The 27,631-nt window shown below is 35.6% G+C and overlaps 1 protein-coding gene and 1 long non-coding RNA gene across 11 annotated transcripts in view; one reads left to right on the top strand and one right to left on the bottom strand.

Moving 5' to 3' along the window:
• Positions 1–19,946, top strand: part of LOC145676113 (2-iminobutanoate/2-iminopropanoate deaminase-like) — a 68,432-nt gene extending 48,486 nt beyond the window's left edge. Inside the window, exons 3-5 of one of the 2 annotated variants that reach the window (XM_081747009.1) lie at positions 2,307–2,375; positions 3,765–3,820; positions 19,608–19,946. In XM_081747009.1, coding sequence (XP_081603135.1) covers positions 2,307–2,375; positions 3,765–3,820; positions 19,608–19,613 — 131 coding nt within the window. In that variant the 3' untranslated portion in view covers positions 19,614–19,946. Of the gene's footprint in view, positions 1–2,306; positions 2,376–3,764; positions 3,821–19,318; positions 19,554–19,607 lie in introns of those variants that run through there. The other variant, XM_081747008.1, reaches the window with a different exon arrangement.
• The window catches only part of LOC145676115 (uncharacterized), a 357,332-nt gene that overhangs the window by 160,147 nt on the left and 169,554 nt on the right, over positions 1–27,631 (bottom strand). For 3 of the 9 annotated variants that reach the window (XR_014129295.1, XR_014129297.1, XR_014129296.1), the window contains exon 3: positions 15,532–15,729. The exons of 4 other annotated variants lie outside the window; for them this stretch is intronic. This is a non-coding gene — a long non-coding RNA (uncharacterized LOC145676115). Of the gene's footprint in view, positions 1–15,531; positions 15,730–21,286; positions 23,214–27,631 lie in introns of those variants that run through there. 2 more of the 9 variants (XR_014129298.1, XR_014129291.1) reach the window with 2 other exon arrangements.

Below are 27,631 nucleotides of genomic sequence, written 5' to 3'. Positions count from 1 at the left end.
AAAATGAATAAAGAAATAACAGCCATGCTTTTTAAAATATTCAATTAGAACTAGATAATCTACACAAAATTTGGAATCGACCAGCGAAAACGGCATGTTTCTAACATTTGTGGTTTTCGAGATCTATTGTAGCCTATGTACTGTTTGTATATTTAGATTCTTATTATTATTATTATTATTATTATTATTATTATTATTATTATTATTATTATTATTATTATTATTATTAAGAGTAATAGTTCATAAGTGCCATAGTTGAAAATTCTTCATTCAAATGGAGGTAATTTAAGTCTGTAACTCAAAGCTTTGAGTGTAAACTCGCTGCGATTTCTGAATCTGAAGTATAGTTTCAGTCTATCAGAAACAGTGATAGTGTCAGTCACTTGGGTTATCTTGGGTTATGATTTTTGTTTGTATTTCCCGAGTCTGTGTTCTCAGTTCCGGTGACACAACATTTTGCTCATGTGGATTCAGCATATCAAAAACAGATTTAATCTCCGGCCTCATCCTTCTATTATTGTTGTTTGTTTGTTGAAATTTATCGTCCTTTCTCAGCACCGAGGCTCTATGAGACATGGACTCAGGAGTTTTAAGCTAAAATCCGAGTCATTAATCTGTTCAATTCTGTTCCACCGGGAATCGAACCGTGGCCTAGCGCACCAAAAGCTCATTCCTCTATTATAATGATCGCGATAAATCTCGAAGCTTGACCTAGATTTACCAATTTCACAACCCAATAGAACGCGAGGATGTGTTCTGGTCGTCAACACCCACTCATGAAATGTTGTCATTGTTGTCTTTTGCGCTATACGGTGAATATCTCCATAGTGTGCAATGTTGTCAGATTTCCACTAAGTTCGTTTTGTTGTTGTAATTCTTTTATATTGTGCTATTATTATTGTTACCGTTTAATGCAAATAGTGTTGAGTTCGTTAGTGTTCGTTTTATAGTTCTTTAAGTGCTGTTTCTTTTTTTCTTTCGCTCTTTTATCATGTCCTCTAAGTTTGACAAAATTGTTGGTACGTTTCTGCTGTTTCACTTTTTTCAAGTATGCGTTCGGAAGACAGCTTCACGAATCGTACCGAAGTTTTCCGATGCTTTATACGTGAGGGAAAGCAGTTCTATGATTCGTGTGTTATCCGGGCTTCACGAGTCATTGCGATCACTATAAAAGTGGAAGTGACAGATGTATCAGTACCGGTTGTAGTATTGAGTCCCCGTAGCTCGGAAATCTGCTGTGGTTTCACAATATTAATAATTTTGTTGTGTAGTGCAAGATATTCAACTAGATCACTCAGCAAATCGATTGTGATGTGGCGCGAAATTTAACTATAAAGTACTACGACCATATACTTGTGAAAAGTGCTATAGTTGCTGGCAGTAATAAAATGGTTAAATACATTTATTGCAAGGGAAGAAATAAACTTATATCAATAGCTACTATTTCCAAATTCTGGAACAAGAGAAAGATAAAATACTATCAGTTTGAATGGGCAGCTTCCACGTTTTACTAGTGATCAGATAGTTTAAGAAGTATATAAAGAGCTTATTAACCCCTAGAAAGACCTAGTGGCATTATTGCATGATACAAGTATACTTCTATTTTGGTAACTTATAAGTAATTGTACCAAATGATTTGCGAGAAAAAAAATGTATAGTATTTTTATAGTATTTTTACTAGCAGTTGTAGTAAATGTTAAATTATTATTATTATTATTATTATTATTATTATTATTATTATTATTATTATTATTATTAGTAGTAGTAGTAGTAGTAGTAGTAGTAGTAGTAGTAGTAGTAGTAGTAGTAGTAGTAGTAGTAGTAGGTCTAATAATAATAGTAATAATAATGAAATCTTTAAGTTAAACGTTCCACTATTATGCCCTTTAGGGTAAGGGAAACGATTATTAAAGCAAAAGAATGATAATGAAAGAAGTGGGGAAATGGGAAGTATGAGGAAGGAGGAGTACGGTATTCTGTGAAAACCCTTTGACACGATGTTGTCCACTATAAACTTACCTAACGGGGATAGAACCAGGGACCTCACGCACCAAAGTAAGCGCTCTACCACTGAGCCACCCTGGCCCCTTAATAGTAGTAGTAGTAGAGTGCTACTACTACTACTACTACTACTACTACTACTACTACTAATAATAATAATAATAATAATAATAATAATAATAATAATAATAATAATAATAATAATAATAATAGTAGTAGTAGTAAATGTGAAATTACGACTAAAATTTTAATATGATGTTTTATAATATTTTTAACGCTGTTACATTATTATTCTTTATTTGCAGTTGTGAAAGTCACGGTGCTTCTAAATGACATTAGTGATTTTGCCAGGGTGAACGAGCTCTATAAAGAATGTAAGTAAATAGAAGTTCTTTCGAATGTATATATTTCCCTTTTTTTTAATGCAATCTTTAAACATTTTAGTTCTAAAGATTCAAATAACATACTGTTTGTCAGTTAGTGTGGTCAAACTTGGAATCCTAAAAATTAAAAGAACACACTGTCTCTGAGACAGAACTGTTAAAATCAGGATCCTGAAAATTCAAATAACATGCTGTCTCTAAGTTACTGCTCTTAAAATCGAGGTCATGAAAGTTCAAATAACATGCTGTCTCAGAGTATGTGGTGTTAAAATCAGGATCCTGAAAATTCAAAAATAGCATGCTTTTTCTAGGTTAGTGTTGTTAACGAAATGTCTCCATATACAAATATTTAAACATTATTTTACTTTTTGAAATATATCCTCATATTCATTAAAATCTTTATTATAACACTAGCAAGACGACAGTGTGTATTGTAATATTTTGTTGGGTAGAGTCTAAATAATAAAGTTCGGGATCTAAACTCTTTTTATTGAAAAATTAGTCTTATAAACAGTTTAGAAAGTTTCTTTGTAGATCTAACAAAAAAAAAAAAATATATTTCTAGAGTTAAAATAAGTCCTTCGCACACAGAAGTAGCCTCGAGAAAGGTTCGATTTGTCTTTAGGTAATGTGGGTAACTCCTTCCCTCAGTGCAGCCTCAGGAATATGTGATTAGAGGATACCTTCTTTGCTCATAACAGCCTTAGGAGATGGATTTTAAAGGAGTTCTCCGTAGCCCATAGCAGCCTCAGAAGAAAGGTGTTGATAGGCGATTGATCAGCTGTCAACTGAAAGTTTTGTCCGTTTGAGATCCTCTTTTATGGACAACTTGTTAATGGGGAGGTCCATGGGAGAGGCCGGCCGTCTTCGTATTTCTTCCGTATCCTCTTCATGCCTTCCTAATAATGTCCTTCCCTCGTCTGCTGTTGTTTATGTTTGAATATAATATCACGTAGTAAAAGCATAGAGTTGCTCAGCATGAGAATATGGAACCTCACAATATATGATGATTAATGAAATATAGCTGTACATGATCATTAACTCCTAAAATTTTAATTTATGTTTAACAAAAATATTGTCCAAAAATTAAGACATACAACAGTCACTGGATCACATAAGGCCGAACAACATTTGATTCATAAGAGTAAATTCTTACATGTAGGTTTTAAAGAAATAAATACTTAAAAAAAAAAAAAAAAAAAAAAATACTTCTACGACGTAAGAAATACGTCGTTTGTTGTCAATAATATTTGACAGATTTTATTTTGTTGAAACATTCCTAACGGTCACACATACTCTTCACGCATATACTACTTGTAAAATTGACTTTAAACAATAATTGTTATTATTTTAAGTCTAATAAAAATAACTATGTTTCAGATTTCAAGCCTCCTTTTCCAGCAAGAACGGCTTTTCAAGCAGGAAAGCTTCCCGCTGTAAGTATATTGTTAATATTCAAATAATATATTTTGACCTTTCATGGTTCATAAATATCTTGCTAGATAGCGTTTAGTGTTGAACTAGGTCAGGGTTTCTCAACTTGAGGGTCGCGAGAGGTTTTCACGGAGGTCGCGAAGATAAACGGAAGAGATAAATATAATTAGAATCTAATACCGGAAAATATTTTTAAATATTATTTTGAATTTTGTTCTGATAGGTATGCGTTTATTTTTGTACATACTGCTAAGAACAACAAAAAATAGGTGTACTAAATATTTTCAATAGGTGCAGAGTTATTTAAAAATCAGTTCAAGTGAAAGAGGTACGATATGGAACTAATGAGGAACTGTACATTGAAATACCAGAAAAAAAAACAAATGCAATAAAACCTGCATATTGAAATACAATTAAAATTAAAAGCTAATGAAATACCTGAGCGCAGTATGATTTCAAAGCTAGTGGGCCAAAGTATAGCTCAATCTTCGTGACGCATATTATCAAGTCATTTAGGGATGCGCACGAGACAAGATTTGTGGCTGTATGGTCTCGAAAATGTGCTGTAAAAGTGATGTCTCGACTCGAAAAATGTATATTTCTCTGTTGGAAGAGCCGTGTCTCGACTCGAATTTTGTCAGGAAAATCCTGTCTCGACTCCTGTTGTGCGCATCCCAAAAGTCATTTAAAAATACTGAATATTTTTTTAACAACTGTCCAAGTTTTTTTAAACCAAAATTAGAAATCATTTTATTTTTTTATCATATGACCCAAAAAGGGAGTTAACGAAATTTTAAAATTTTCAAAAATGAAATGAAATCTTTGAGTTTTACGTCCCACGGTTATGCCGGTTAGACTAAAGGAGACGGTGATGATGAGTAATGAATGAAATGATAGAATGGAGAAAGTGGGAGGAAACGGGAGAACCCCGAGAAAACCCACGCACACGGTGTTTGTCCACCACAAAGTTCACTTGGCGGGGGCTGGGATCGAACCCGGGACCCCTAGCACCAGAGATGAACGCTCTACCACTGAGCCATCGCGGCCCCAAAAATTTTCAAACAATCTCCACTTTGAAACAGTATGACGGATCGAATTCGATATGTGTAATATGAATGAACTGACCAAATTTGGTTTTAATCCGTTTGCTTTTAGGGACGTTACTGTACCCACTATGTACAAGAAATGAATTCTACTATTATAGAAATAGATGAATATCGTAAGTTCTCTACAATGGGTATATTAAAAATCCCACATAAAATTATTACAAATCAGAAATTACAAGGAGGTCGCTGGCAAGAGGATGTGATTAAATGGGGTCGTAATAGGAATTACGTTGAGAACCACAAAATTAGGTAATATTCTGCTAGTGTATCAACTCTGAACGTTTTTATCAGGATGATACGAGTGAAATGTCCATAGGCAGGGGTGCCCACAAGGGGGGAGCTATGACGCAAACTGCGTCATTGAAATATTTGGGGGGGTTAAAATCTATATAAATATGTTTGATGAGGGGGGTAAAATTAATCGAAAAGAAGATTTTTTCATGGAAGAACAGATACGGATAGACAATTGGGGGGGTGCGTCATAGACATAAGGGGGGGTGGGCACCACTGCCATAGGCTTAATGTGTCACTTTCACGGAAGGAAATAAATAAAACGGATCAACACCGCATTAAATTTCTCGCTCATATTTCCTCAATTAAATCGTCATGCTGCATTATTACTGAAGCATTTATTTATCTATGAAATAGAACAAAATTACGTATAGAAGGCCTTCTCAGATAATTTCGAAGAAGAAAACAGGAAATCTTTGATTTTTACGTCCCACGATTATGCCGGTTAGGCTAAAGGAGACGGTAATAAGAAATCGATGAAATGGAGGAATGAAAAAATGGGAGAAAACGGGAGAACCCTGAGGAAAGTCACGCACACGGTGTTTGTCCACAACCAAGTTCACTTCGATCCCATACACCAGAGGTGAACGCTCTATTACTGAGATCCCCAATTTCGAAGAAGTACCTATTAAGATTTTTTAACCTCTTCACGGATATGGCATCAAATGATGCCACATATTTATCGGGAAAATAATCCTCTTTTTCACGAAAAAGAGTGCGAACTGAAGTAAAAATAATACAGTGAAACCTCTCTAAAGCGCACAGCCATGGGGAATCAAAAATTGTCCGCTATAGAGAGGTGTCCGTCTTAGAGGGGTTTCGATATTTTCTTACGTAAATTAGTAAATAAGGTGATATGCAATTACAAACTATTGAAGGCAATTTATCAAACCGTTCTATGACTGTGGACATGTCAACATCTGCAGATTCTCCACAAATCGCTTTGAAAGAAATTTTGTGTCTAATCCGAAACTTGTCTAACCACTCGTTCGAGACCTTGAAATCTGAAACATTCATTTCTGTTGCTACCTCCAAATTCTTAGCTTCTAGCATCGACCCTAACACAGGATTTTTTTTCATTCCGCACTCTATGAAAACATTCACTTGCACACCAACTTTGTTCAAAGCAATGAGACACTATTTTCATTGTCGTTTTCACACCACAACTTTATTAACTTGTCTTGGTTTTATATTATCTCAGGTGTTTGTTTTACCGATACAAAAATTTTCAGCTATCCTTCGCACACCTCAGTATTCTTCGAAAATTCAATCATTTTGATTTTAACATTGGAGCTTCTCGTGGCATTTCGAAAGCTCACAACTTACACCTTATTGCTTATTCGATGCAGAATGACTTAAAAAGATTTCCGTCTACAAATAGAGGCACTAAGACAATATGCGAATACACGGACAAAAAATACCAAACATCAAACAGCGGAACAGTAGAATGACGTGTCATCCCAAATAGCAGGCAATTGTCAATCACTTTTGATTCTAAAACAGGTTGGGTGGGAGTGGAATGCAAGCAAAGAATATGAGGGTGTTGTTAAACAAAGACGCTTCATCTGAGTTTCTGAACAGCCAGTTGACGAGGAAAAATGTATTACAATGCTTCCTTGGTGATACATGTATGCATTTCTGAAAATGTATTTTTTCTGTACATTTCAACTTGTTTCGAGAGAAAGTGCCCGTAATATGGAGGTAAATAATACCTATAAGAGACAGAAAAGACTGTCCGTGTCCGTACTAGAGAGTGTCCGCTTTAGAGAGGTTTGTGAACATGGTTTTTTCCTATTACAGTGTTTGAGGATTACAAAATATGTCCGTTATGAGAGGTGCCCGCTTTACAGAGGTGTCCGTTAGTAGCGGTTTCATTGTATTCTGAAGCACGTATTTTTACTTACCTTCAGTTTGTACTCTTCTTCGTGAAAAAAAAAAAAAAAAAATCGGATTATTTTCCCGATAAATATGTGGCATGATTTGATGCCATATCCATGAAGAGATTAAATGAGAAATAACTTGTACTATACTATATATTGTTATTGAAATGCTTATTTATGAATAAAATCGCCTGAGCAATTTTCGAGAAAACCATCCGAATAAGCTCACCCCAAAGGTAAACTACCCTTACGGGATTTTCCAGGAGAAATTAGCTTGCACCATAATATAGGGAGTTTAGTGAAATATTTAATTATGAAATATTAACAATATCCCTTTGGTATTTCCTTTTTTTTTTTTTTTTTGGAGAAAATCGTTCGAAAAATTCATCCTATAAGTGAACCGCCCCTTCCCCCTTTGTAGATTTCCTTTAAGGAGAAACGTCTTATGCCACATTACAGCGTTCTTAAACATTTATTTATAAAATATCCTCCCCGATAAAGAAAAAAACACCTTTACGGAGACACTTATGTGTCAGGTGGGAAGGATTGCGTATTACAATGAAGTTTATAGCCATGTCGGCGGTAAAGCAGCCAGACGAAGAGTATTCTGGAAGAAGGCAGCAGCTCTTTAGTAGCCAAATTGGTGGAAATCATAGCGATTGGAAAGCAACCTGGACATTAATCCCAGGCATGGTAAGAGTGACTTTAATGGCTGGTATACTGCGGGGTGGAAGGCAACGGAAAACCACAATTATATTTTCCCCTAGTATGCCGACAACAGAAAGAAAATATAGTCCAAGAGATAGGGGAGGTTTTACTTACCCTTGACACCCAAAAGCACCATAGTGTTTTTCTAAAAGCCTACTAGCTATATAATCAAAATATGGAAGTCTTACTAAAAATCAGTGGTGGGAGCATGAAATATGACGTCATCAATATGGCCGCCGTCACAATTCACAGCACAATCTTTCAATGAGGGTAACTTTCCAATCAATTAACCCAGAAACTTCCTTCTTGTGCCAAATTAATTGTAATGGATGCGCTAAGTATTACAAGTCATTGCTGTTTACATATATTGGAGCCATTTTTAAATATGACGCATAATTTGCTTAGAATTTAATTTCTTTTGCTTCACTGTATTCCTTTCATGGCAAATTTCTATGAAATTGGGAAGCTGTGTGGAACCTATATGTTAGGTAACATCCCGGCATTTGTCTGGTGTGAATGAGGAAAACCCAGGATAACCTCCCTCAGGATGGCTGGCTTGAAAAAGCGTTTTACAGTTTTTCACCGGAAATCCCTGTTTAAATTTGTAAAAAAAAAAAGAAAAAAGAAAAAGAAAAAAAAAGAAAAAAAGAAAAAAACCTCATAATTGTGTGTTCTCCATCATGCACTTTCACATAACCCTGTCCAACAGGACACTATTTTCTTACTGACTGGGCACCCCAATCTGTACTTATACCTAGTTTGTGACATCGTATGCATGACCTCGGTCATCCATTGGTTTTGTTGCAGAGGATGGTTTTCCATCAGATGTAAAAGTGGACATTTCAATCTCACCAAACCAATATTTCTGGCTTTCAGTATCGAAATTTGTTACTTTTAATTCAAGCAACTTCCCAATCGTTTCGTGATGCTGATACAAAACCGAATATCCTGTAACATGCCCAGGTGTTTCGAAGGCTATGTTGACCACAAACACGAGAACTAACCATAATATGCAATGTTTAAAATTAAAATAAATACATAAATAAAAACAGAGGTAGATTTTTGCATAGGCTATTTTCCAATATAAAAGAGTGAAGTCTGAAACATTGTATACTATAATCATTTTCGCAACTGCCTTTTCTGGCAGTAACAAAGATGAAGCTGAAGACTTCCTGGGAGCCTTAGAACACAGGAGAAACCTTTTCTTCATCCTGTTATTTAATCGATACGGAAAATTTAGTTTTATGTTCGTTTTCATAGTATTACCAATCAACTCGCGCGAAATTTTAATTCAACTTTACACTAGAGTCTACGTTTTAACCCATTGGAATCAGATCTAAATGCCCTGTTATAAGCACATATTTAGAAGGCAAATCCTCAACCCACATGTCCCGTCTGCAAGGTGAATACAAGAGCACATTTCTGCTCAGGAAAATGTACTACTTTTGAATGTATTGACCGGATACATTTCACGATTTCTGTTCGTCGTATGATTTGTGTTTGAATACTTCGCGCGACCACAGTTTGTCGTGTGATTTCATTGGATTAAACGTAGACACTGGACCTCATTACGTATTGGTTTGTGTGAACGCAATGCAAAATTTGCATTTTAATTTGTAATAATAAGTACAATACTTACAAATTATTGTTGTAGTTTTGTGTTGTGCTTAGGTGTGCAAATTTTGAGATGAATGGTAGGAATGACGCCCACTGAATGTCAATATCTACGTAAGTGTATTCACAAAACGTGAACCAACTCTTTCTCATTCTTTGGATGCAAAATCTTTTAAATTTAACGTACCACGATTATGCCCTTTTGGGCTAAGGAAGATGATGATTAAAGCAAGTGAATGATGATGGAAGAATTGGCGGAATTATAAAGTGGGATGAAACGGGAGTACCCTAAGAAAACCCACGGACACGATATTTTCCACCACAAACTTACTTGGTCGGAGATTGAACCAGGAACCTACACACCAGAAATAAGCGCTCTACCGCTGAGCTACCGTGCTCCCTCTATTGGTGCATCAGGTGTCTAGGCACTCGAGCAGATTGGGTGTTGAGGAAATGTTACTGAATGACCTTTGTAGAGATAACAGCTCTTGAAAGGACATAAAGTTGATATTTTCACAGAGCAAAAAGGATGGAGAGTGACGTAGATCTCTAAAAAAAAAAAAAAAAAAAAAAAAAAAAAAAAAAAAAAAAAAAAGAGCTACGATCGTTAAACTATCTTCTCATACGAGCTTATTTTCGCTCTTTGTAAACGTATAACTGACAAAAACCGAAGTGCTTGGCCTCATTATGTGCGAGGGTATGCTGAAAAGTAATCGTCCTAATCAAAATTAAGTTCTCCCAGGATTACTTGAGTATCGAAGAAAAAAAAGTTAAAATCTGGACTAAATAAGATGGACTATGGCAGTAAAATCAAGGCGCTGTCAATCTTCTCCATTGTCACTGCACTAGTGTAATGATGAGCATTATAATGCTGAAAGAAAGGTCAGATTCATGGATGAACGTGTGCTTTCAGTTTTATAAGAGTGTTACAGTGCTGATCAGAATTGATTTTTAATCAGTTTAATGTCACATATTGTACACTGAGGCTAAGGGAGATTATGATGATTATGATGATGATGTACACGGTGTTTGTCTCCCAGAAAACCCACTTGGCGCAAGCTGGGATCAAACAAGGGACCCCACGCAAAAGAAGTGAATGCTCTACCATTGAACCACCGCGATCCCCTGATCAAAATTGATCATAATGCACTTAGGTAAGAATTCCATATACACTACACCACAAACGGAAAGTCCCTGGAAATATCATGGTTTTGCCTGCGACATTTGCACAGCTTTTTTTTTTTTTCTTTTTCTTTTATCCAAGCGATCCTTTGTGGCGACACTCTATGGAGACCTCTCTTGTTTTAGGCTCGAAATGGTATACCCAAATTTCATCATCTGTGACAATGTTCAAGAACTTCATGCATTGAAGCAAGCTCATTCTGTTCTGTTTCATGTCAGGATTCAGCAATCGTGACACCCACCGTGCACAAGCTTTTCGGTATCCTAGATCTGCGGTTATCGTCTGCTTTTGCTCCCGTGAAATACCACACTTCATAGCAAGCTTTGTCCGTGTGACGCATCGGTTCTCTTAATCAGTTCAACACGACTACGATGTTGTTCATTCGCTTCAGTGCATGGCTTTCCAATTCGTTGTTTGTCAATCAAGGTAAGGTTTTCTTTTTCCAGTTTTCTAAGTGAGCACGAACAGCCTAAGGTCTTACTGTGCTGATGTCTACATCTAATCAAGCCTCCTCATAATCAACTGTCATTCTCCGATGCATGTCCATGAGAAACACACTTGCTTTGAGGAATTCAATCACCACACGCTGTACCAGCCGCACGGGCATAGTGTCGTTACATGTTACCATGTACCTTGCTATAGCTCCTAAATCCTACTTTTGACAAATCTGAAACTTCCAACACATCAAGGTAAAAGTGACATTAATACAACTGAATTGTATACTCAGCCAAATAGTTGTTTATATTCTACGAAACAAATAGGAAGCATTACTTTTCAGCAAGGTCTCGTAGGTTGAAGGATAAATATTCAGGAAAATTGTGGTAGTCATTTGGATATCAGATCTGGAGCTGTAGGAGAAGAGGATCCAATATACCAGGGAACCATGCTATTTTTAGCATAAAAGGAATATTAAATCTAAAGTCACGACTTTATTGTTCAGTTGTTTGCTCTTAATAAAAAAAAAAAGTAATTAATGATGGCCTTCTCGAAAGAGCGTTTGAGGTCGTAATAACGAAGAAATACAAGATCGAATTTTTAACATTCAAGAAACCGTACACCATGAAACAATTATACAGAGAACTATGGTTTGGGCTTTAAATTCTTGAACTGCAGTTCACAATGATCAACAAGGTAATGGTTATCAAAGTAGTTCGTCTTTGACTATAGAGAGGAGAGTATCGAATCCTTCTCCCGATGTTGATACTCCTCTGTCGATAATGTTCTTTCAATGAAAAATGAACCTACACATGGAATCCGTAAAGTATCCTGCACACCATACCATATCTTCAATAAAACAACTTAACTATCGTCAAACCAATCTAGAATTGTTGCTTGACAAGTATCGTGATTTACCTCCTCCGAAACGTAGGAATTTGCCTCATCAACAAATAACATATACGCGAAAAGAGGTTGCTCCATGGGCGGTATGGCCCAGGCAAACAAATTTCATCTAACAACCAGTAATTCTTTCTGAGAGACGTTGAAGTTTATATGGTTGTCATTCTTGCAAAGACATAATAAACACAATGAAGGTGCAGATAACCCTAAATCCTGGAAGAAATTATGCGTGTCATATGGAATGGGACTTGCTGAAGGAATTGACATTGTTGCGCCTGAATCTTATTCAGTGGCTATATATGGACTACCTGTTTCGGATTTGTCAGTTCCAAACCCAGATTCCTAAAATTTGCGAACAATTTCCTCACGGGCATACTCTCTTTCAAAAATGCAATAAACATATATTGCTATTTACTTTCTTCGGGGTTTAACTTTATTAAATCTGACAAGAATGACTTGAACTCCAGGTGAACTGGAATTATGACCAAACATGTCATAACAAATCTTTAATATTGACAAACGCAGAAGGCAATAGCTATAAATACTTGATTCTCAATCAACTGTTATAAGTAGACGTCAATATATTGCTGTGTTAGCTTCTTAGCATCTCAGATTTCAAGTTCTTGCTGTCAAGCTCATATCATTTGTTTTGGGTTTTGATACTTTCAAAGTAATTATCTGAAAATTTTATTTTGTTATTGCGTTGCTTGTGTTATAGTCGGAAAATACTCAGCATATATTTATTATTTAGTTGCTATGAAACATTTCCAAATGGGATATAAGTGGAAACAATATTATTTTCGTTATGCCAAAACCGTTAGTACTATATAATTGTTGACTTATTTGCTTTTGTATTAATGATGATAATTTCGTTGTTAAATTGTTTAATCGTTGCTTAGCTAGTGTAACAAGAAAAATGTATCAAAGGCTATTTGAACTTACGTTTGAGCCTCTGAACAAGGCATTCAGGGGATGCCGAAATTGAATAGAATGGAGATAAAGCTTATAGTTACTAACGCTTAGCTATATTATTTGTAAATTTGAACCGCCTAAATTTAGCCTAACATCGAGATTCTTATATGAGTATGTAGAAGAATATTTCTACTTGGATTTGATACAAATTTGGATTAGAAGAAATACCAAATCGCACGCACTGTTTCTTTTTATTTATTTTATACAACACAATTGGCGATACCGATTCTTTCATCATGAATTGATATTATGTTTTTGATACAATTAAGCTTGAATATCTACTTCATTGAAGCTAAACGCTGAAGACGTTCACTATTATAAGAGGAGAATTATTCATTATCTTATGAAGAATTCTGGACTTTACTAATTATGGATGCGTGTACTAGAAAACATTTTAATTATAGATTGAGTACATTAACAAGGGCCATCTTAAATCGGAAGAAGTGTCCTTGAAGAAGTATATCCATTAGGATCGTGAATACAGAGGCTGAGTCATTTATATTGAGCCGAAGTCAATATGCAACTGTACCGCGCATGCACAACCTATCGTTGTGAGATTGCCACGAGGTAAGCAAAGCATCTCATTAGCCACGTAGAAGAGCATTGTGGTCGAACTTAGTCTGATGTCCCCGAAACTGAACTGTTCTAGGAGGGGTTCATTGCAGCGCTTTCCGACACTAAGTTCATGGCATCGTGCATCGTAGAAAAGTGTCAAGTGCTCAATTTTAAGTGATAAGTGAAGAGGATCCTGCCGGTGTTATTTATGGACCAGCGTACGGCGACCTCCAAAAATATCCACTTAGGGTGCGATAGCCAGGGAATGCCGCACATTGCAGACGATCATCCGCACCATTAACATATATTTACATCTCACGATCGTCACGCCCTAAAACCATGCCATATGGGTAAGTGAAAAGGGAACTACAGGAGACTGTATGAACGTCATCTTTCGGGTGATCGATGGAAATTTATTGTTATCCTTGATGAGGCATGGATTTACCTCACAGATTGTAGTAAAGTTCGTGTCATTGCATACAGACCTGTTGACGCCAATGGCCGAATCACGTTTTTCTGCGGTGCGCAGAGTTTCCCAAAAGGGTTCATTATTGTGGCTGGTTTCTCGTACAGAGGCAAATTATGTCTCTGAAAAGTGGAGTGAAGCATCAAAATCAATGCTGCGTACTACCAGATTCATGTCCTGACTGAAATGAACCAGCATTGTATGGACAAGACGTGAACCAGGTTGAACTGCATCAAGACAAAGCATCCAGCCACACGGTGAAAACATCACTGGAACTCTGTTTTCGTATGGAACAAGAAACTGGAATTTCGGCAATTCCCTTCGCGGACATCTCTGTCAAGAGTCCAGATACCAGCTCAATGGACTATTCTGGTTTCGGACACCTAAAGCGGCGCCTGTCCAATCGTCAAGTCCACACCGTCTCCAGCCTGTGGAAAGCCTGTAAAGAGGTGTGGGCAAATACCCGTGGTTCATCTGCAACACAGCCTTCTGCAGTGGAAACTGCGATACCGGGCGTCAGTAGAGATGGCCTGGAAGTAAAACACAACCGGTGGTGAAAACACACCATTTCCCAGGTACGTGGTATATTCAAATTGGGCTCAATATAAATGAATCAACCTCTATATATCTGCAATAAGGACAATATGTCCAGGTAATATAAACTCCTTTTCCTTTGAATTTTATTTATGTCAATGAACGAAAGTACTTTTCTCAGCAAGTAATATTTCGATGAATTATTTGAAAATTTTGCTTGCAAATTCAACTCAACATAGGTAACTGGGACTATGATATCGGTGGATATAAATTTAAAATTCTGCAGCATAATTATGATAAATATGGTATTTAAAGTGCTTTCAAAACTAGAAACAAATTGACAGCTCAAAAACACGTGAAGATTTGTTTTGAAGAAGAGACTCTACGTCACATAGTTATTGCGGTCACTCAGCGAGGGTCGAATCATAAACGCCATTTTAGCAACAGTTGTTGGAGGGTTTCCTTGGCAATAGGCTTCAACATTCCAATGTTGCCGCTAAATAGTAAACACGTGTTTTCAGAATGAAAGAAGCGTCTTTCGTTTCTTTGTACGAGGAACTGATTTTTTTTAAAGCACTTCCCTCCTTCCCAACATGCACAAACTGAGACGACAAACATATCCTTTCATTCATTCCAAACAAACTAATATTTAGAAATTTTCTTTCTCGTTAAGACTCATAGGACAGTTCCAGCTGATGATTCACGATGTGCACGAAGTGGTAGCAGCGTATCACGTGCTTCTCCAAACGTCAATTTGTTTCTAGTTTTGAAAAACACTTTAAAAATAGAAAATTTTCTGGTTATTCTTCGCATTAATTGAGAAAAAACTTAATCATGCATCTACCCATGAATTCCATGAACTTTCAACAAAACTACCGTGACCTGATATCGCACGATCTTTCCATATTATATTATAGTTAATTTATTTAATGTAGCAAAATTTATATTTCTAAGAAATCTTAATAAGTTCGAATGTGGATGAATGATTAACAATTTACAATGTTGTACCCTTTTCTGTAACAATAATATTTATTCTGCATAAATATGATGTCATTGGAGACTTACGAACAATCAAAATTCTATAGTTCCTTTTGGAAATTCTTAATTTATTTTGTATGTGACAATACCCTTTTGTTATAGGGTGGGAATATTGAAATTGAAGTGATAGCAACAACTGGTGATTCATCTGGGGTCTGTCCAGATTGTGCTTGCAGCCAACCGTGATTGCTGTAGTGAATTGTTAAAGGTGAGACCAATGGTGAGACTGTAAGAGAACGAAAGAAAGAAAAAGTAATACAATATTATCCTGCTTTCAAACTTCTCAAGGTATCGGAAACTTGACGTAATGCCATGTAAAAAAAATACAACTTTATGTTGGGACTACGAGTCCAACAAACTCGGTTTTGTATGGATACATGTCTTTTCTTTCTTTTTTTTTTTTTTTAATCGATTTTCTGGACCAGTATGACGTTACTTTCTATTTGCTTCCTTAGTTAATGTTGTGCTTTTTTTTTTTTCCCTATACAACAGGCAACAGGCAAAAAGTTAAAACAGGGATGATTTTTACATTCCGGACTGTATATATATTGCAGTGAGAAAGATGTTTATAAATTTTATTAGACTTTCAACATGTAAGAACAATATGAGGAAAGTCACCAATTTAGCAAGTCAAAAACAAATGCATATGTATATCAAAGGCAAAGGGCAGGAATCGAAATCAACACTGGCCGAAGTGTCCAATTAGAAAAGGTGATCATGACGGTAATGGGCCGTAAATGGTATTACTATTGCAGCACATATTCCTTTGATATGACACCATCTGATTTCCAACAGTTTCAAGAAGTCAGATCCCTTATTGGGTAGAAGTGTTCTAAAAATTATTCAAATTGGATAATATTCTTGGATAATTGATAAAATTATTTACACCAATTATTTGAATAAGATATTGTTATTTGTTTATGCGACGAATTTCTTCGTTCAAACATTTGAATAAAAAATCTTTCGAATATTTGTTTATCCAAATTTCAATTGCTCTATTTTGTTCAAGAATGCTGAATAACATTATTCAGCATCAGTTGTTCTTGTTCCAATGTTCACAATCTGTTGGCTCTCTACCTTACACACTGGCAATGAGGATGAGTGGAGATAAGATGGAACTTCATTAACGATCAACCTCACTTGGATTTCTGTCTCTGATCTATCTATTAATTTTCGTGTTTCTTTTATTGGCTTTAATCATGTTTCTTTAAATATTTTTAACTATGTTTCTTTAATTATTTTAGCAGTTGTAACAATTACACTATAATGTTTCAATTACCTTATTTTAACTACGTTTAATTACTTATTTTAATCAAATATTAAGTATCTTAAACTAAGTTTTATTAAATATCTTTCAATATTTTTAACTATGTTTCTTTAGTTATCATTAACAATTTTCTTTAACTAACTTTATTTATTTTAACTATTTCTTTACCGTTCTAAATCATTTTAAATAAAACTACCTTTAGCTATAATTTAACTATTTTAACTACATTCCTTTAACTATCATCAACAGTGCTTCATTATCTTTATCTGTTTTAGGTACATTTTTCCATCTATAACTTTAATTTAATTATTTAACACAATACTTTAACCAATCCTTAATTTTATTAACTGTGTGTTAACAACCTTAAATTATTTTCTTGAATCCATGTGACTACAATTTAATTACGGCACTTTTAAATATCTTCTCTTAACTATATTCACCTACTTTTCAAACTACCTTTAATAATTTTCCTTAACCATTTTAATTATGTTTCTTTAACTATCATTAATTGCGTTTATATATTTAAATAATTTTAACCATTATATTTAAATATTTTATTTTTACTAATTTTTATTATCTTTAATTATGTTTTATCTATCTTTAACTACGACTTTGAGACCCCAGAGTATGGATTCGAAATATTTTGTTACACAGAATCCAAATTTCGAAAACGTAGGACGATTGACCGTGTCAATTTTGTTTCATGAGCGAAAAACGTGTGTCCTCCCTATCCAAAATCGCGCATAACAAAAGAACTGATACGGTCAATCGTCTTGGGATTTCGAAATTTGGATTCTGTGTAACCGAATTGCATCGAATCCATACCATGGAGTCCGCTGAACAGACCTTTTCTTCTTTTGTGTAGCTGTATTACGTTTATCTTCCCTATCCAAAATCGCTCAAGTTTTTCTCCCATAAAATGGAATTGACACGATCAATTGTCCTGGGGTTTTGAAATTTTGGTTTTTGTGTAACAAAATACATCAAATCCCTGTATTTTGGATTCGCTACATAGCCGTATTACGTGTATCCTTCCTATCCAAAATCGCTCAAGTTTTTCACCCATAACAAAAAATTGACACAATTGATCTTCCTAGGATTTCGAAATTTGGATTCTGTGTAATAAAATACATCAAATCCATACCCTGAGGTCCGGTACACAGAACTTTTATTTTGAGTGTGTGTGTGTGTGTGTGTGTGTGTGTGACTGTTTTTTTTTTATCTACGTACCTTCAATTATCTTTAACTGCGTTTATTTAACAAACTTATCTCTGTTTTTAACTTTATTTCATTATGATTTTTTTCTTTCATTACCTTTATGTTTTAGTTAAATATTTTTACCCATGGTTTTAATCTTTTACTACTTTTCGTAAACTGTTTTCAGTACATACGCAACTATCTTTGACTACGTTTCTTTAACTACGCAATTTAATTGTACCATAACTATTTCGCATTACAAACAGGCCTTCTCGGGTTAGCAGCCAGGAAAATACTGTTGTTTCTTGCAACGTTTCGATGGCTGACATTGTCCTCATCTTCAGGCAAATATGAAGGAGCAATAGAGTGCGTGGAATACTGTATATACTTCATGTGTGTGTGATTGGGCTTTTCTGATCGGTGGTTGAAATGGCGGCTTCTGATCGGTGCCTGAAATGGCGGAATATGATTGGTATCCATGTTTGACTCAGTTGGAATCCTGTGTCTCTGTTAGGGTTCGTTTTTTCTTCTATGATTGCAACAACTTCTTTCATCCTCCTATCCCAAATTCTGGAAAAAGTCCGGGCTGGCCGATCATAGCATCAATCAGAAGCATAAGATTTTATTCACAGATACTGAAATAATAGCAAAGAGTTTGGGATAAGAGGATAAAAAGAAGTTGTTACAATCACACACACACACACACACACACACAAAAAAAAAAAAAAAAAAAAAAAAAAAAAAACAGAGGCACGAGATCCCAACTGAGTCGAACATGGACGCAAATCATATCCCGCCATTTCAAGCACCAATCAGAAGAGTCCAATCACACACACATGAAGTATATATTCCACGCACTCTATTGCACCATCATAGTTGCCTGAAGATGAGGACAATGTCAGCCCTCGAAACGGTGCAAGATACAACAGTATTTACTTGACTGCTAACCCGAGAAGATCTGTTCGCAATACGTCACCAGGAAAGCTTCAATGGATATTTCGCATTATTTTTTTTAGACTTTTTACTTATGTTTTAACTAACTTTAATTACATATCATTAAGTTTTAAGTATCTTAAACTATTCTATGTTTTCAATTCTCTTCCACTGCGTTTCTTAAACTATGGTTATTCAAGAATTTGATTTATATTCTAACATATTTAAGTTTTATTAACTATATTTCAAGTAAAATTAAATACATTTAATTATATTTAACTGTTTTGATTACATATTTACTTAACTTTAACTTCTTTTTAACTACATTTGAATAAGCTTCTTTAACTACAGATACCTGTAACTACGTTTAGTCTACTTTTAGTATGTTTCTTATCCTATTTTTTAATGTTTCTTACAGGGTTCGAATATCGAATTAGAAGTATTAGCAGTGATTGGGGAAGTTGAAGTTCTAGAACAATAATAATAATAATAATAATAATAATAATAAAAAGTTTTACATATGGGTAATGATAAGACATTGAAATTCGACCATGACGATTATTTTAAAATCATTAGCCATGTGTGCTGCATTGAATAATTAAATGATATTATTATTGTTTGAATTCAGTGAAAGCTACAATTAAATTAGACTGGCAGATATTATTCCTATATTGCTATTTGTAACATTCTTTTACTTCTTATTTCAGAGATGATACTAAGTCATAATACATTGAGATACCAAAAATTATTTATCTAGTGTTCCATACGGAATTTGATTTGTTTTAAGCATTGTTAAAGATAGATTCGATTACTTAAAGCAAGTTCTTGAATACTCATTACTCATACAATTGTAGGTTCTCTTTCAAATGTGTTGTTAAAAAAGAAATGTGTATTTATGCTTATTATAGTAAGAAATTGAAAATATTTTGTCTTCCATGTATTGTTTTCGGACACATGTATCTTTAAATTGAAATGTTTTTCACAAATCAAATCCCATGCTAATTGTGCATGTGTACAATGTAAATAGTGTCATAATAAAAAATGTTGTGCCTCTTGTTTGTTTTTGTTCCAGAGAAAAATCAGTTTTGTGAAGTGTCCTAGTTTCTTACCCATGGAACAGCTCTAAAGGTCTAGGTCATATATTCGCGAATTTTCAATATTCTTTGATATACTAAAACATTGTCCTAGTGTAGCCCTCTCACATCTTGGTCCCCTCTTACCTTCTAACGTAAGCAAAATGTTCTGGAAGAACTTCTGAAGCGACACGGTGTATGAACAATAGATTTACAAAACCAAAGGGCCTATACGGTTTGGCCATAAGAACCAGACTGTGTCACGTGATTAGGTCAAAAGTCACGTTGTACACTAAATCGAGTCTGGAGATTTCAAATCCAGATGTGAGATATTTCAAGCACGTAACATCCACGTAAGTCGCCCTGGGTAATTAGCAGAAGATGCACATACTTTATCATTATTATTGAACAGCTTGACTTTTGACAATGTTCTATCCCTATTATCTTGCGTGTTATACATCGTTTTTAAGCTCTTCATTATGTCTTTGCAGTAAACTTTCAATAAGCCATCTCCTTGTTATAGTTTTTGAGATATGTGGACGACTTCATTTTTTCATTAATTTACCATTGACTTTAATGTTCATGTCTCGTTTTATTCTTTTTTTTCCCCCTGTGTTCCATCCATTTTAGGATACTTTGCTTTTGAAATGTAGAAATTACATAGTTTCTTCTAGCAGGATTAGGAATTATATTTTTGGGTTTTCGGCAACTATGGTCATGCTAGCGCGCTACGTATGAGGAATAACGTCCCTCGGCGATTACACTGCCCGGGGAATTGGTAAGGAAGTAATGGATGGGAAGGAAGCAGCTTGGTATTATTGCGTTTGGCACCATGGTCTGAACGAGGAAAACCTTATTTAGAATGACTGGCCTCCAAAAGCTGTTACATCTTTCCGAATGTGTGTCAAATCATGGATTCCACGCACCAAAGACGAACATCAGCTATCACGCTACGCAGGGCCACTTGACAATAAGTGACTGACATGCTGGAAGAGATGATAGTTGATGGAAGACATGTCAGGAGAATAAAGTAAGTGAGAAAGAGTTGAATTCCACTATGCAGCCTGAAGTGAGCGACTGAGGACTTGAATTGCAAATGGAATGAAATGAAATCTTTAAGTTTTACGTCCCACGATTATGCCGGCTAGGCTAAAGAAGACGGCGATGATGAGAAATGAATGAAATGGTGGAATGAAGAAAGCGGGAGAACTCCGAGAAAATCCACGCACAGGACTTGGAATTGTCCTGCAACATGAGGACATTGTCTATTTATTTATTTATTTATTTATTTATTTATTTATTTATTTTGCGTTCAAGAGACTACAGTATTATACATTTGTACATGCGTTATAGAACATGTCAAATCACATTAGCTCTATATAACAAACTACTACAATAATTTCTTATAGATCATATTAGTCTTACTACACGATACATATTAATACATAGATATACCACACCTTGTCTATTCATCTACCTGGTTTTATTCATAGTGGGCGAATCTGTATTTTTTTTTTTTTTTTTTTTTGTAGCTATTATGCTATCTTCGTTAGTATTTAGTAAACATCTATTGAAGATATTTGATTATAATAATATAAATAAGAATAACTTCTCATGTAATAATAACATAAATACCTTCCTATTGATTCATACAACTACATGTTGATGTCCATTACATCTATTACATCTATGTCCAATACATCCATTAACCATTGTTGGATGTTTGCTGTGCATTTTATGGAGTTCATCCCTTCCTGAACATTTATGATTGTCGTAATAGACTTAGTTTTCAGCAGAAGTGAGAATAGAATGTAGATATCCTTCCCGGTTATTCCGTATACTCAGAGAACAGCATAAATCCAGACGGCGATACTTCTTGACTTGTCCACTGTCAACTTATGGCATTCATGAGTCCAAATTTTTAATTTTATCGTTTGCGATGAACCACCGAACAGCAGTTTATCTACAATTGTACGAACACTTTTCCAATTTTCCGCTTTTATGGTGTTTCTGAGAAGCCCATCAGAACACCCATCAGAACATGCTTTTGGTCTCTGACCGAGGAGATAATTTTCCATGTTGTGAGCTACACGAAATTACACAAACCAATTGCGAATGAAGTGTTCATTCATCGCTTTTGGTTCAAGTGTGCCACTAATGTTTTTTCGTGGTTAGATGTACAGAAGTGTGTTGGAACTTTCAATTATTCTTAATTGTGTGTTACCCATTATGCACATTCACTTAATACCTCCTCATCCTTTACAGAGAATGGTTTACCAGAAGATATAAAATCGTGCTTTTCAGTCGCTTCATCGCAATACATCTCAGATAACCAAGAGGCTAGTACACCTGCTTCCTGTGTAGGCCCTATATGAATTTGGATACTATCCGGGTGGGAGGAAGAGTGATTCAATACCTATGTTTAAGTTGAAGGTCAAGGGCCTCGTTCCGTACCAGCTTCGCAACATGTGTGGAGTGCAACGCAACGCAAAACATATATATCTGCTACGACAGTAATAGCAAACAAACACGCAAATTTTGCATTGACGCAAACCATCACGGTACTTATTTGCAAGGTGAACAACGAAAATGTCCCGGTTCTAGGTTTCTTTTTTCTCTTCCTTTCGCATTTAATTCTGTCTTCCCAACCACATGATTTTCCCCCTTTTCTTAAATATTTTTTATGAAACCTGTTTGAATTTTCGTATAGTATAAGTTATTTTTGTGTATACCAAAAAGATAAATTTATATTAATCGACCGACATTGTAATGCATGTCTGTAAGGACATGCGAGGGTCACTACGAAAGTTTTGAGATACGCATTGTTGTGGCACAGTATTTGAATTCCAACAATTGCGTTCGGTAGTGGTATCCAGAGCAGTGATGCCAATTCCTTCAGAGCCGTTTTCCCTTCACAAGCTTCAGAATTTCCCTTTTCCGGACAAAATTTCCCTTCACCGTTCAAGTACTGTATTTAGTAAACGTATTTTTAATCGTTTTCGCTTCCACCCTCTCACCCCAATCTTATAACCACATACAAGCAGATACTTGACAGCCTTCCTTTGAGCTTACGCAGAATTTGAACTTGATTTGTTGTTTAGGTATCTAAGGCGTCGCGATAGAGGAGGGGGAAGAATATGGAAAGGTGTAAGTCAGGACCTATGTTAAAGGTGCAATCTCTGCATTTGCCTGGTGTGTCTGAGGAAAAATCCTATAAATACCTCGGTCAGGACGGACAACCTAAATAAATCATAAAGAATATAAAATAAATATTATGTAAATTTATTTTTTATCCTAGATATCATGATATATTTTAATATTAATGTAAACTAAGGTACAAAGGAAATATTAAGTATATACTTGGTATGTACTTACTTAAGAACAGCACTCCCATATTTACTGAAACGAATACGAACAGTTACAAAGAAAACTCGAGCTGCTACTGTCTTTGGCTGTTCGTAACCACAATACAAACTAAATGAAAGTTTGGAGATGCGTAAGTCTTAAGAATTTATAATTCTGTGCGCACAGTTACCAGAAAATTTGTAAACTTACACAAACACACACACACACTAATGACCCAGTATTCACCCATGTATACATATTTACATTCACGACACGCAGATTTTCTTCTCTTACATCGATTAATCCTCTTAACAATCAATTTTCTGGTTGGGAAAAACATCTTCTGATTGGGAAAACCAAACTGTTATAATAGTTGGAGTGATAATTTAATTGAGAAATATTTCATCTTATTGCATTGCATTTAATTCAACAATGGAAAGATTAATTTTGATGAAAGATTTTAAATAAGCATTGTTGTAATGTTTCGAATTTAACTGAATATGTTGATCGATGTGTAATGTTGATAAATATTAACGAATGCAAAATGAAATGAAATGAAATATTTAAGTTTAACGTCCCTCGATTATGCCGGTTAGGCTAAAGGAGACGGTGATAATGAGAAATGAGTGAAATGGTGGAATGAAGAAAGTGGGAGGAAACGGGAGAACCACGAGAAAACCCACGCACACGGTGTTTGTCCACCACAAAGTTCACTTGGCAGGGGCTGGGATCGAACCCGGGACCCCAAGCACAAGAGGTGAACGCTCTATCACTGAGCCACCGCAGCCCCAATTAACGAATGCAAAGCAAGATAACTTGTGAGAATTTATATCAAATATGTGCAACGGATTATGTTTGGAATAAATACGACATTGAATTTATACTGAATTTTAATGAGATTAATCAGATACGTTAATACATTCAAGCTATAAATGATTGAAGAGAGGTTCAAATTTCCCTGCAATATTGAGAGATTACAAGCATTTTCCCTTTTCTCCAAAATCTACTCAAAATTTCCCTGCGCCAAGGGAAATTTCCTTCAATTGGCATCACTGATCCAGAGCGAAGAAGCGAAGCAAGTTTCAACTTGCCTCGCTTACCGGCGTGGCCGTATCGCCTTCACTTGTTTGTTGATGTGAGCAGTATTCGGCTGTCTAGAATGGAACTCGAAAGGGAACTTTTTCGGGCAATGATCCTTTACGATTTCAAAAGTGGTTTGAACGAGACACAAATCCTTGACCGTTTGCAGAGGGCATTTAGGAACCTTGCTCCTTCCCGTGCTACAATTTTTCGGTGGTTTGGTGAATTCAGAAGAGGCCGGACATCGCTTAAAGATGAAGAGAGAGCTGGACGACCGGTAACAGTTGTGTCAGATAAAGACATTGCCGCTCTGGAACAAATGATTCGAGAAAATCCTCGAACAACTTTCAAGGACATTGAATCTACAGTGAACATTAGATCGCCAGCAGTAATAAAAATTCTTCATGATCATCTTCGTCTCAGGAAGGTTTCATGTCGTTGGGTGCCTCACACTTTGACTGAACAGCAGAAGCGCATGCATGTGGAATGGTGTGAAGAAATGCTTGTAAGATTTGATGGAGGCAATTCTCGACACGTGTCTGACATTGTTACTAGGTGATGAGACTTGGATCTATCAATTTGACCCTGAAAATAAACGCCAGTTTACAGTTTGGATCTTTCCAGACGAAAATCCACCCACGAAAGTGAAGCGATCGCGAAGTGTGGGGAAGAAGATGGTTCGCAACTTTCTTCTCGAAATCTGGCCATGTTGCAACTGTTCCACTTGAAGAACAAAGGATTGTTACTGCTCAGTGGTACACCACTGTTTGCCTAACAAAAGTGTTCCAGAAGCTTCGGGAACGGCGTCCAAGAACTGGATTGCGTTGAATCCTGCTTCATCATGACAACGCGTCCGCACACACGGTCAACATCACAATTCAGTTTTTAGAATCTACGGAGGTCAAACTTATGACTAATCTGCCGTATAGCCCTGACCTGGCCCCGTGTGATTTTTTTTCTGTTCCCCAGGATCAAAGATCGCATGCGTGGGAAGAGTTTTTGCAGCCCTGAAGAAGCTATAGTGACTTACGAGAATGAACTTTCAACACTTGAAGAAAAAGACTGGCAACACTGTTTCCAAAAGTGGTTTTTGAGGATGCAAAGCTGTATACAGTGTAATGGTGAATACTTTGAGAAAATGTAAGTGTTAAATTGATTTTAAGTATGTAAGTTATTTCACATCAGTGACCCTCGTGCCAAGAAAGGATTCTCCGTATGGATGAAAAGTAATATAAACATTTGTTTTTACTATGGTGAAAGCTTTGCAATCCTTTCCCAAAACATTCACAAATTTAAGCAAGAATCTCTATGATTCCTTCTCTCTACAAAATTTTTAGTTTTTTTCTTTTCTTTTCTTTTCTTTTTTTCTTTTTCTTTTTTTCTTTCTTTTTTTTTAGAAAATTTTGTTCGGGAGAATGAACTGGGATACTACTTGCTCGCAATTTAATTTATCTTAGTTCATAGGGGAAAAGCGATTGACCAAGTTGAAAGCAAAGTATACCCGGAAAACACTATTTATAAATAAAACATTGAAAATGAAAAATAATAAAGTGAAAACCTTGCGTTTTATGTCCCACATTTATGCCGATTAGGCTAAAGGAGACGGTATGATGAGAAATGGTGGGATGAAGAAAGTGGTAGGAAACGGGAGAATCCCGAGGAAACCCACGCACACGGTGTTTGTCCACCACAAAGTTCACTTGGCGAGAGCTGGGATCGACCAGGAGCCTCATGCACTAGAGGTGAACGCTCTACTACTGAGCCACCGCGGCCCAAATAAAACATTGACCTAGCTCCAATGTATCACATAGTTTCTCAACCCTGAAAAGAAAAGGTAAATCAGAAAATTTTCTCTGTCTTGATGTAAAATAATAATAATAATAATAATAATAATAATAATAATAATAATAATAATAATAATAATAATAATAATAATAATAATAATAATAATAATAAATATTTATAGGTTTGCAAAATTTCACCTCTGGTCTTATTCCGTACCAGCCTTCGCAAAAATTACGTAGTGTAACGCAATTCAAAACATGCAAAAATCAACTGTAATCAATAAAACTAAAACGCAGGATTTGCGTATGTTGATGAAACTGTTACGGAATAAGCCCCCTCACCCTTGCAATGACCTGTCGATTCAATAATCCTTATACAAATACCTATTTATTGATCCTTATAAAATCTCACACATTGCTGGCTAGAGAAATGGTTTAAGCTTCTAAAGTCAATCTACGTATTTTTGGAGGATGGGCACAGTAAAAAAAAAAAAAAAAAAAAAAAAAAAAAAAAAGTATTAAGAAAAAGAACTCCATTCATTATCCTAGCACCAAAAATAATTGGCCCAACAGTGGGAAACTGTTAGGTGGCCAACTGCCAACGTTTTTATTGACCATTTTGTTGACTATTTTCAAACAAATTCAATTGCCGATGCAGCACCTACAAAAGACAGTAGATTGAGTCTACGAGGTCAAAACTGTTGGACAAATAATGACAAATTGTTGGTTAGCCGACATATACTTTTAAACTATGTAGACCAACGTATCTTTTTAATGTTTATTTTTGCAATTACTAATCTTTACTGTACCACCATTAGTTTACATAGGGTAGAGGTCTGCATGGGCCCGGCCCAGGCCCTGAATTTATAATATGAGGCTCGATCCGAGTACGAAATATGTTTTATCATTTAGCCCCGAGCCCGGCCCAAGCTCGTGAGATAATCAAATGATCCCCAAATAACCCCAGATTACAGAAACTTAGTCATTAACGCAAAATTGTATTTTATTTACAGCAATTAGAGCTTTAATTTTGGAGTTGTGCTTTAAAAATTACCCAGAAAGAGTGGTTACAGTATTTACAAAGTTCGGCCCGAAAAGGCTCGAGAAATATGGTTGTATATTTAAAAATTTACAGTTCGAGCCTGGCCAAGGCCAGGAGTAATATATATGATTTGTAGGCCCGAGTCCGGCCCGCGGGCTCGGGTAGCCCGTGCAAACCTCTAATATAGGGCCTACTAAGGATTTGGCAAAAGTATATATTCATTGTGGACCTCATTCTATAATGATACTCGTACAGTTAGTTGATCGCAATGCAACGTAGTTACAATTAACAATTACATTTACATAACAGTTACTAGTACCACAAATTGATACGTTAATTCAGCATTGCGTCGATGTTTATCACCACGGAATGAGAATCTTTTTTTTTTTTTTTTTTTTTTTTTTTTT

Source organism: Thermobia domestica, chromosome 18 (assembly GCF_964235325.1).
Source record: "Thermobia domestica chromosome 18, izTheDome1.hap1.1, whole genome shotgun sequence".
Taxonomy (NCBI): Eukaryota; Metazoa; Arthropoda; class Insecta; order Zygentoma; family Lepismatidae; genus Thermobia; species Thermobia domestica.
The sequence above is the reverse complement of the archived record's forward strand: the minus strand, read 5'-3'. Positions and strand labels throughout refer to the sequence as shown.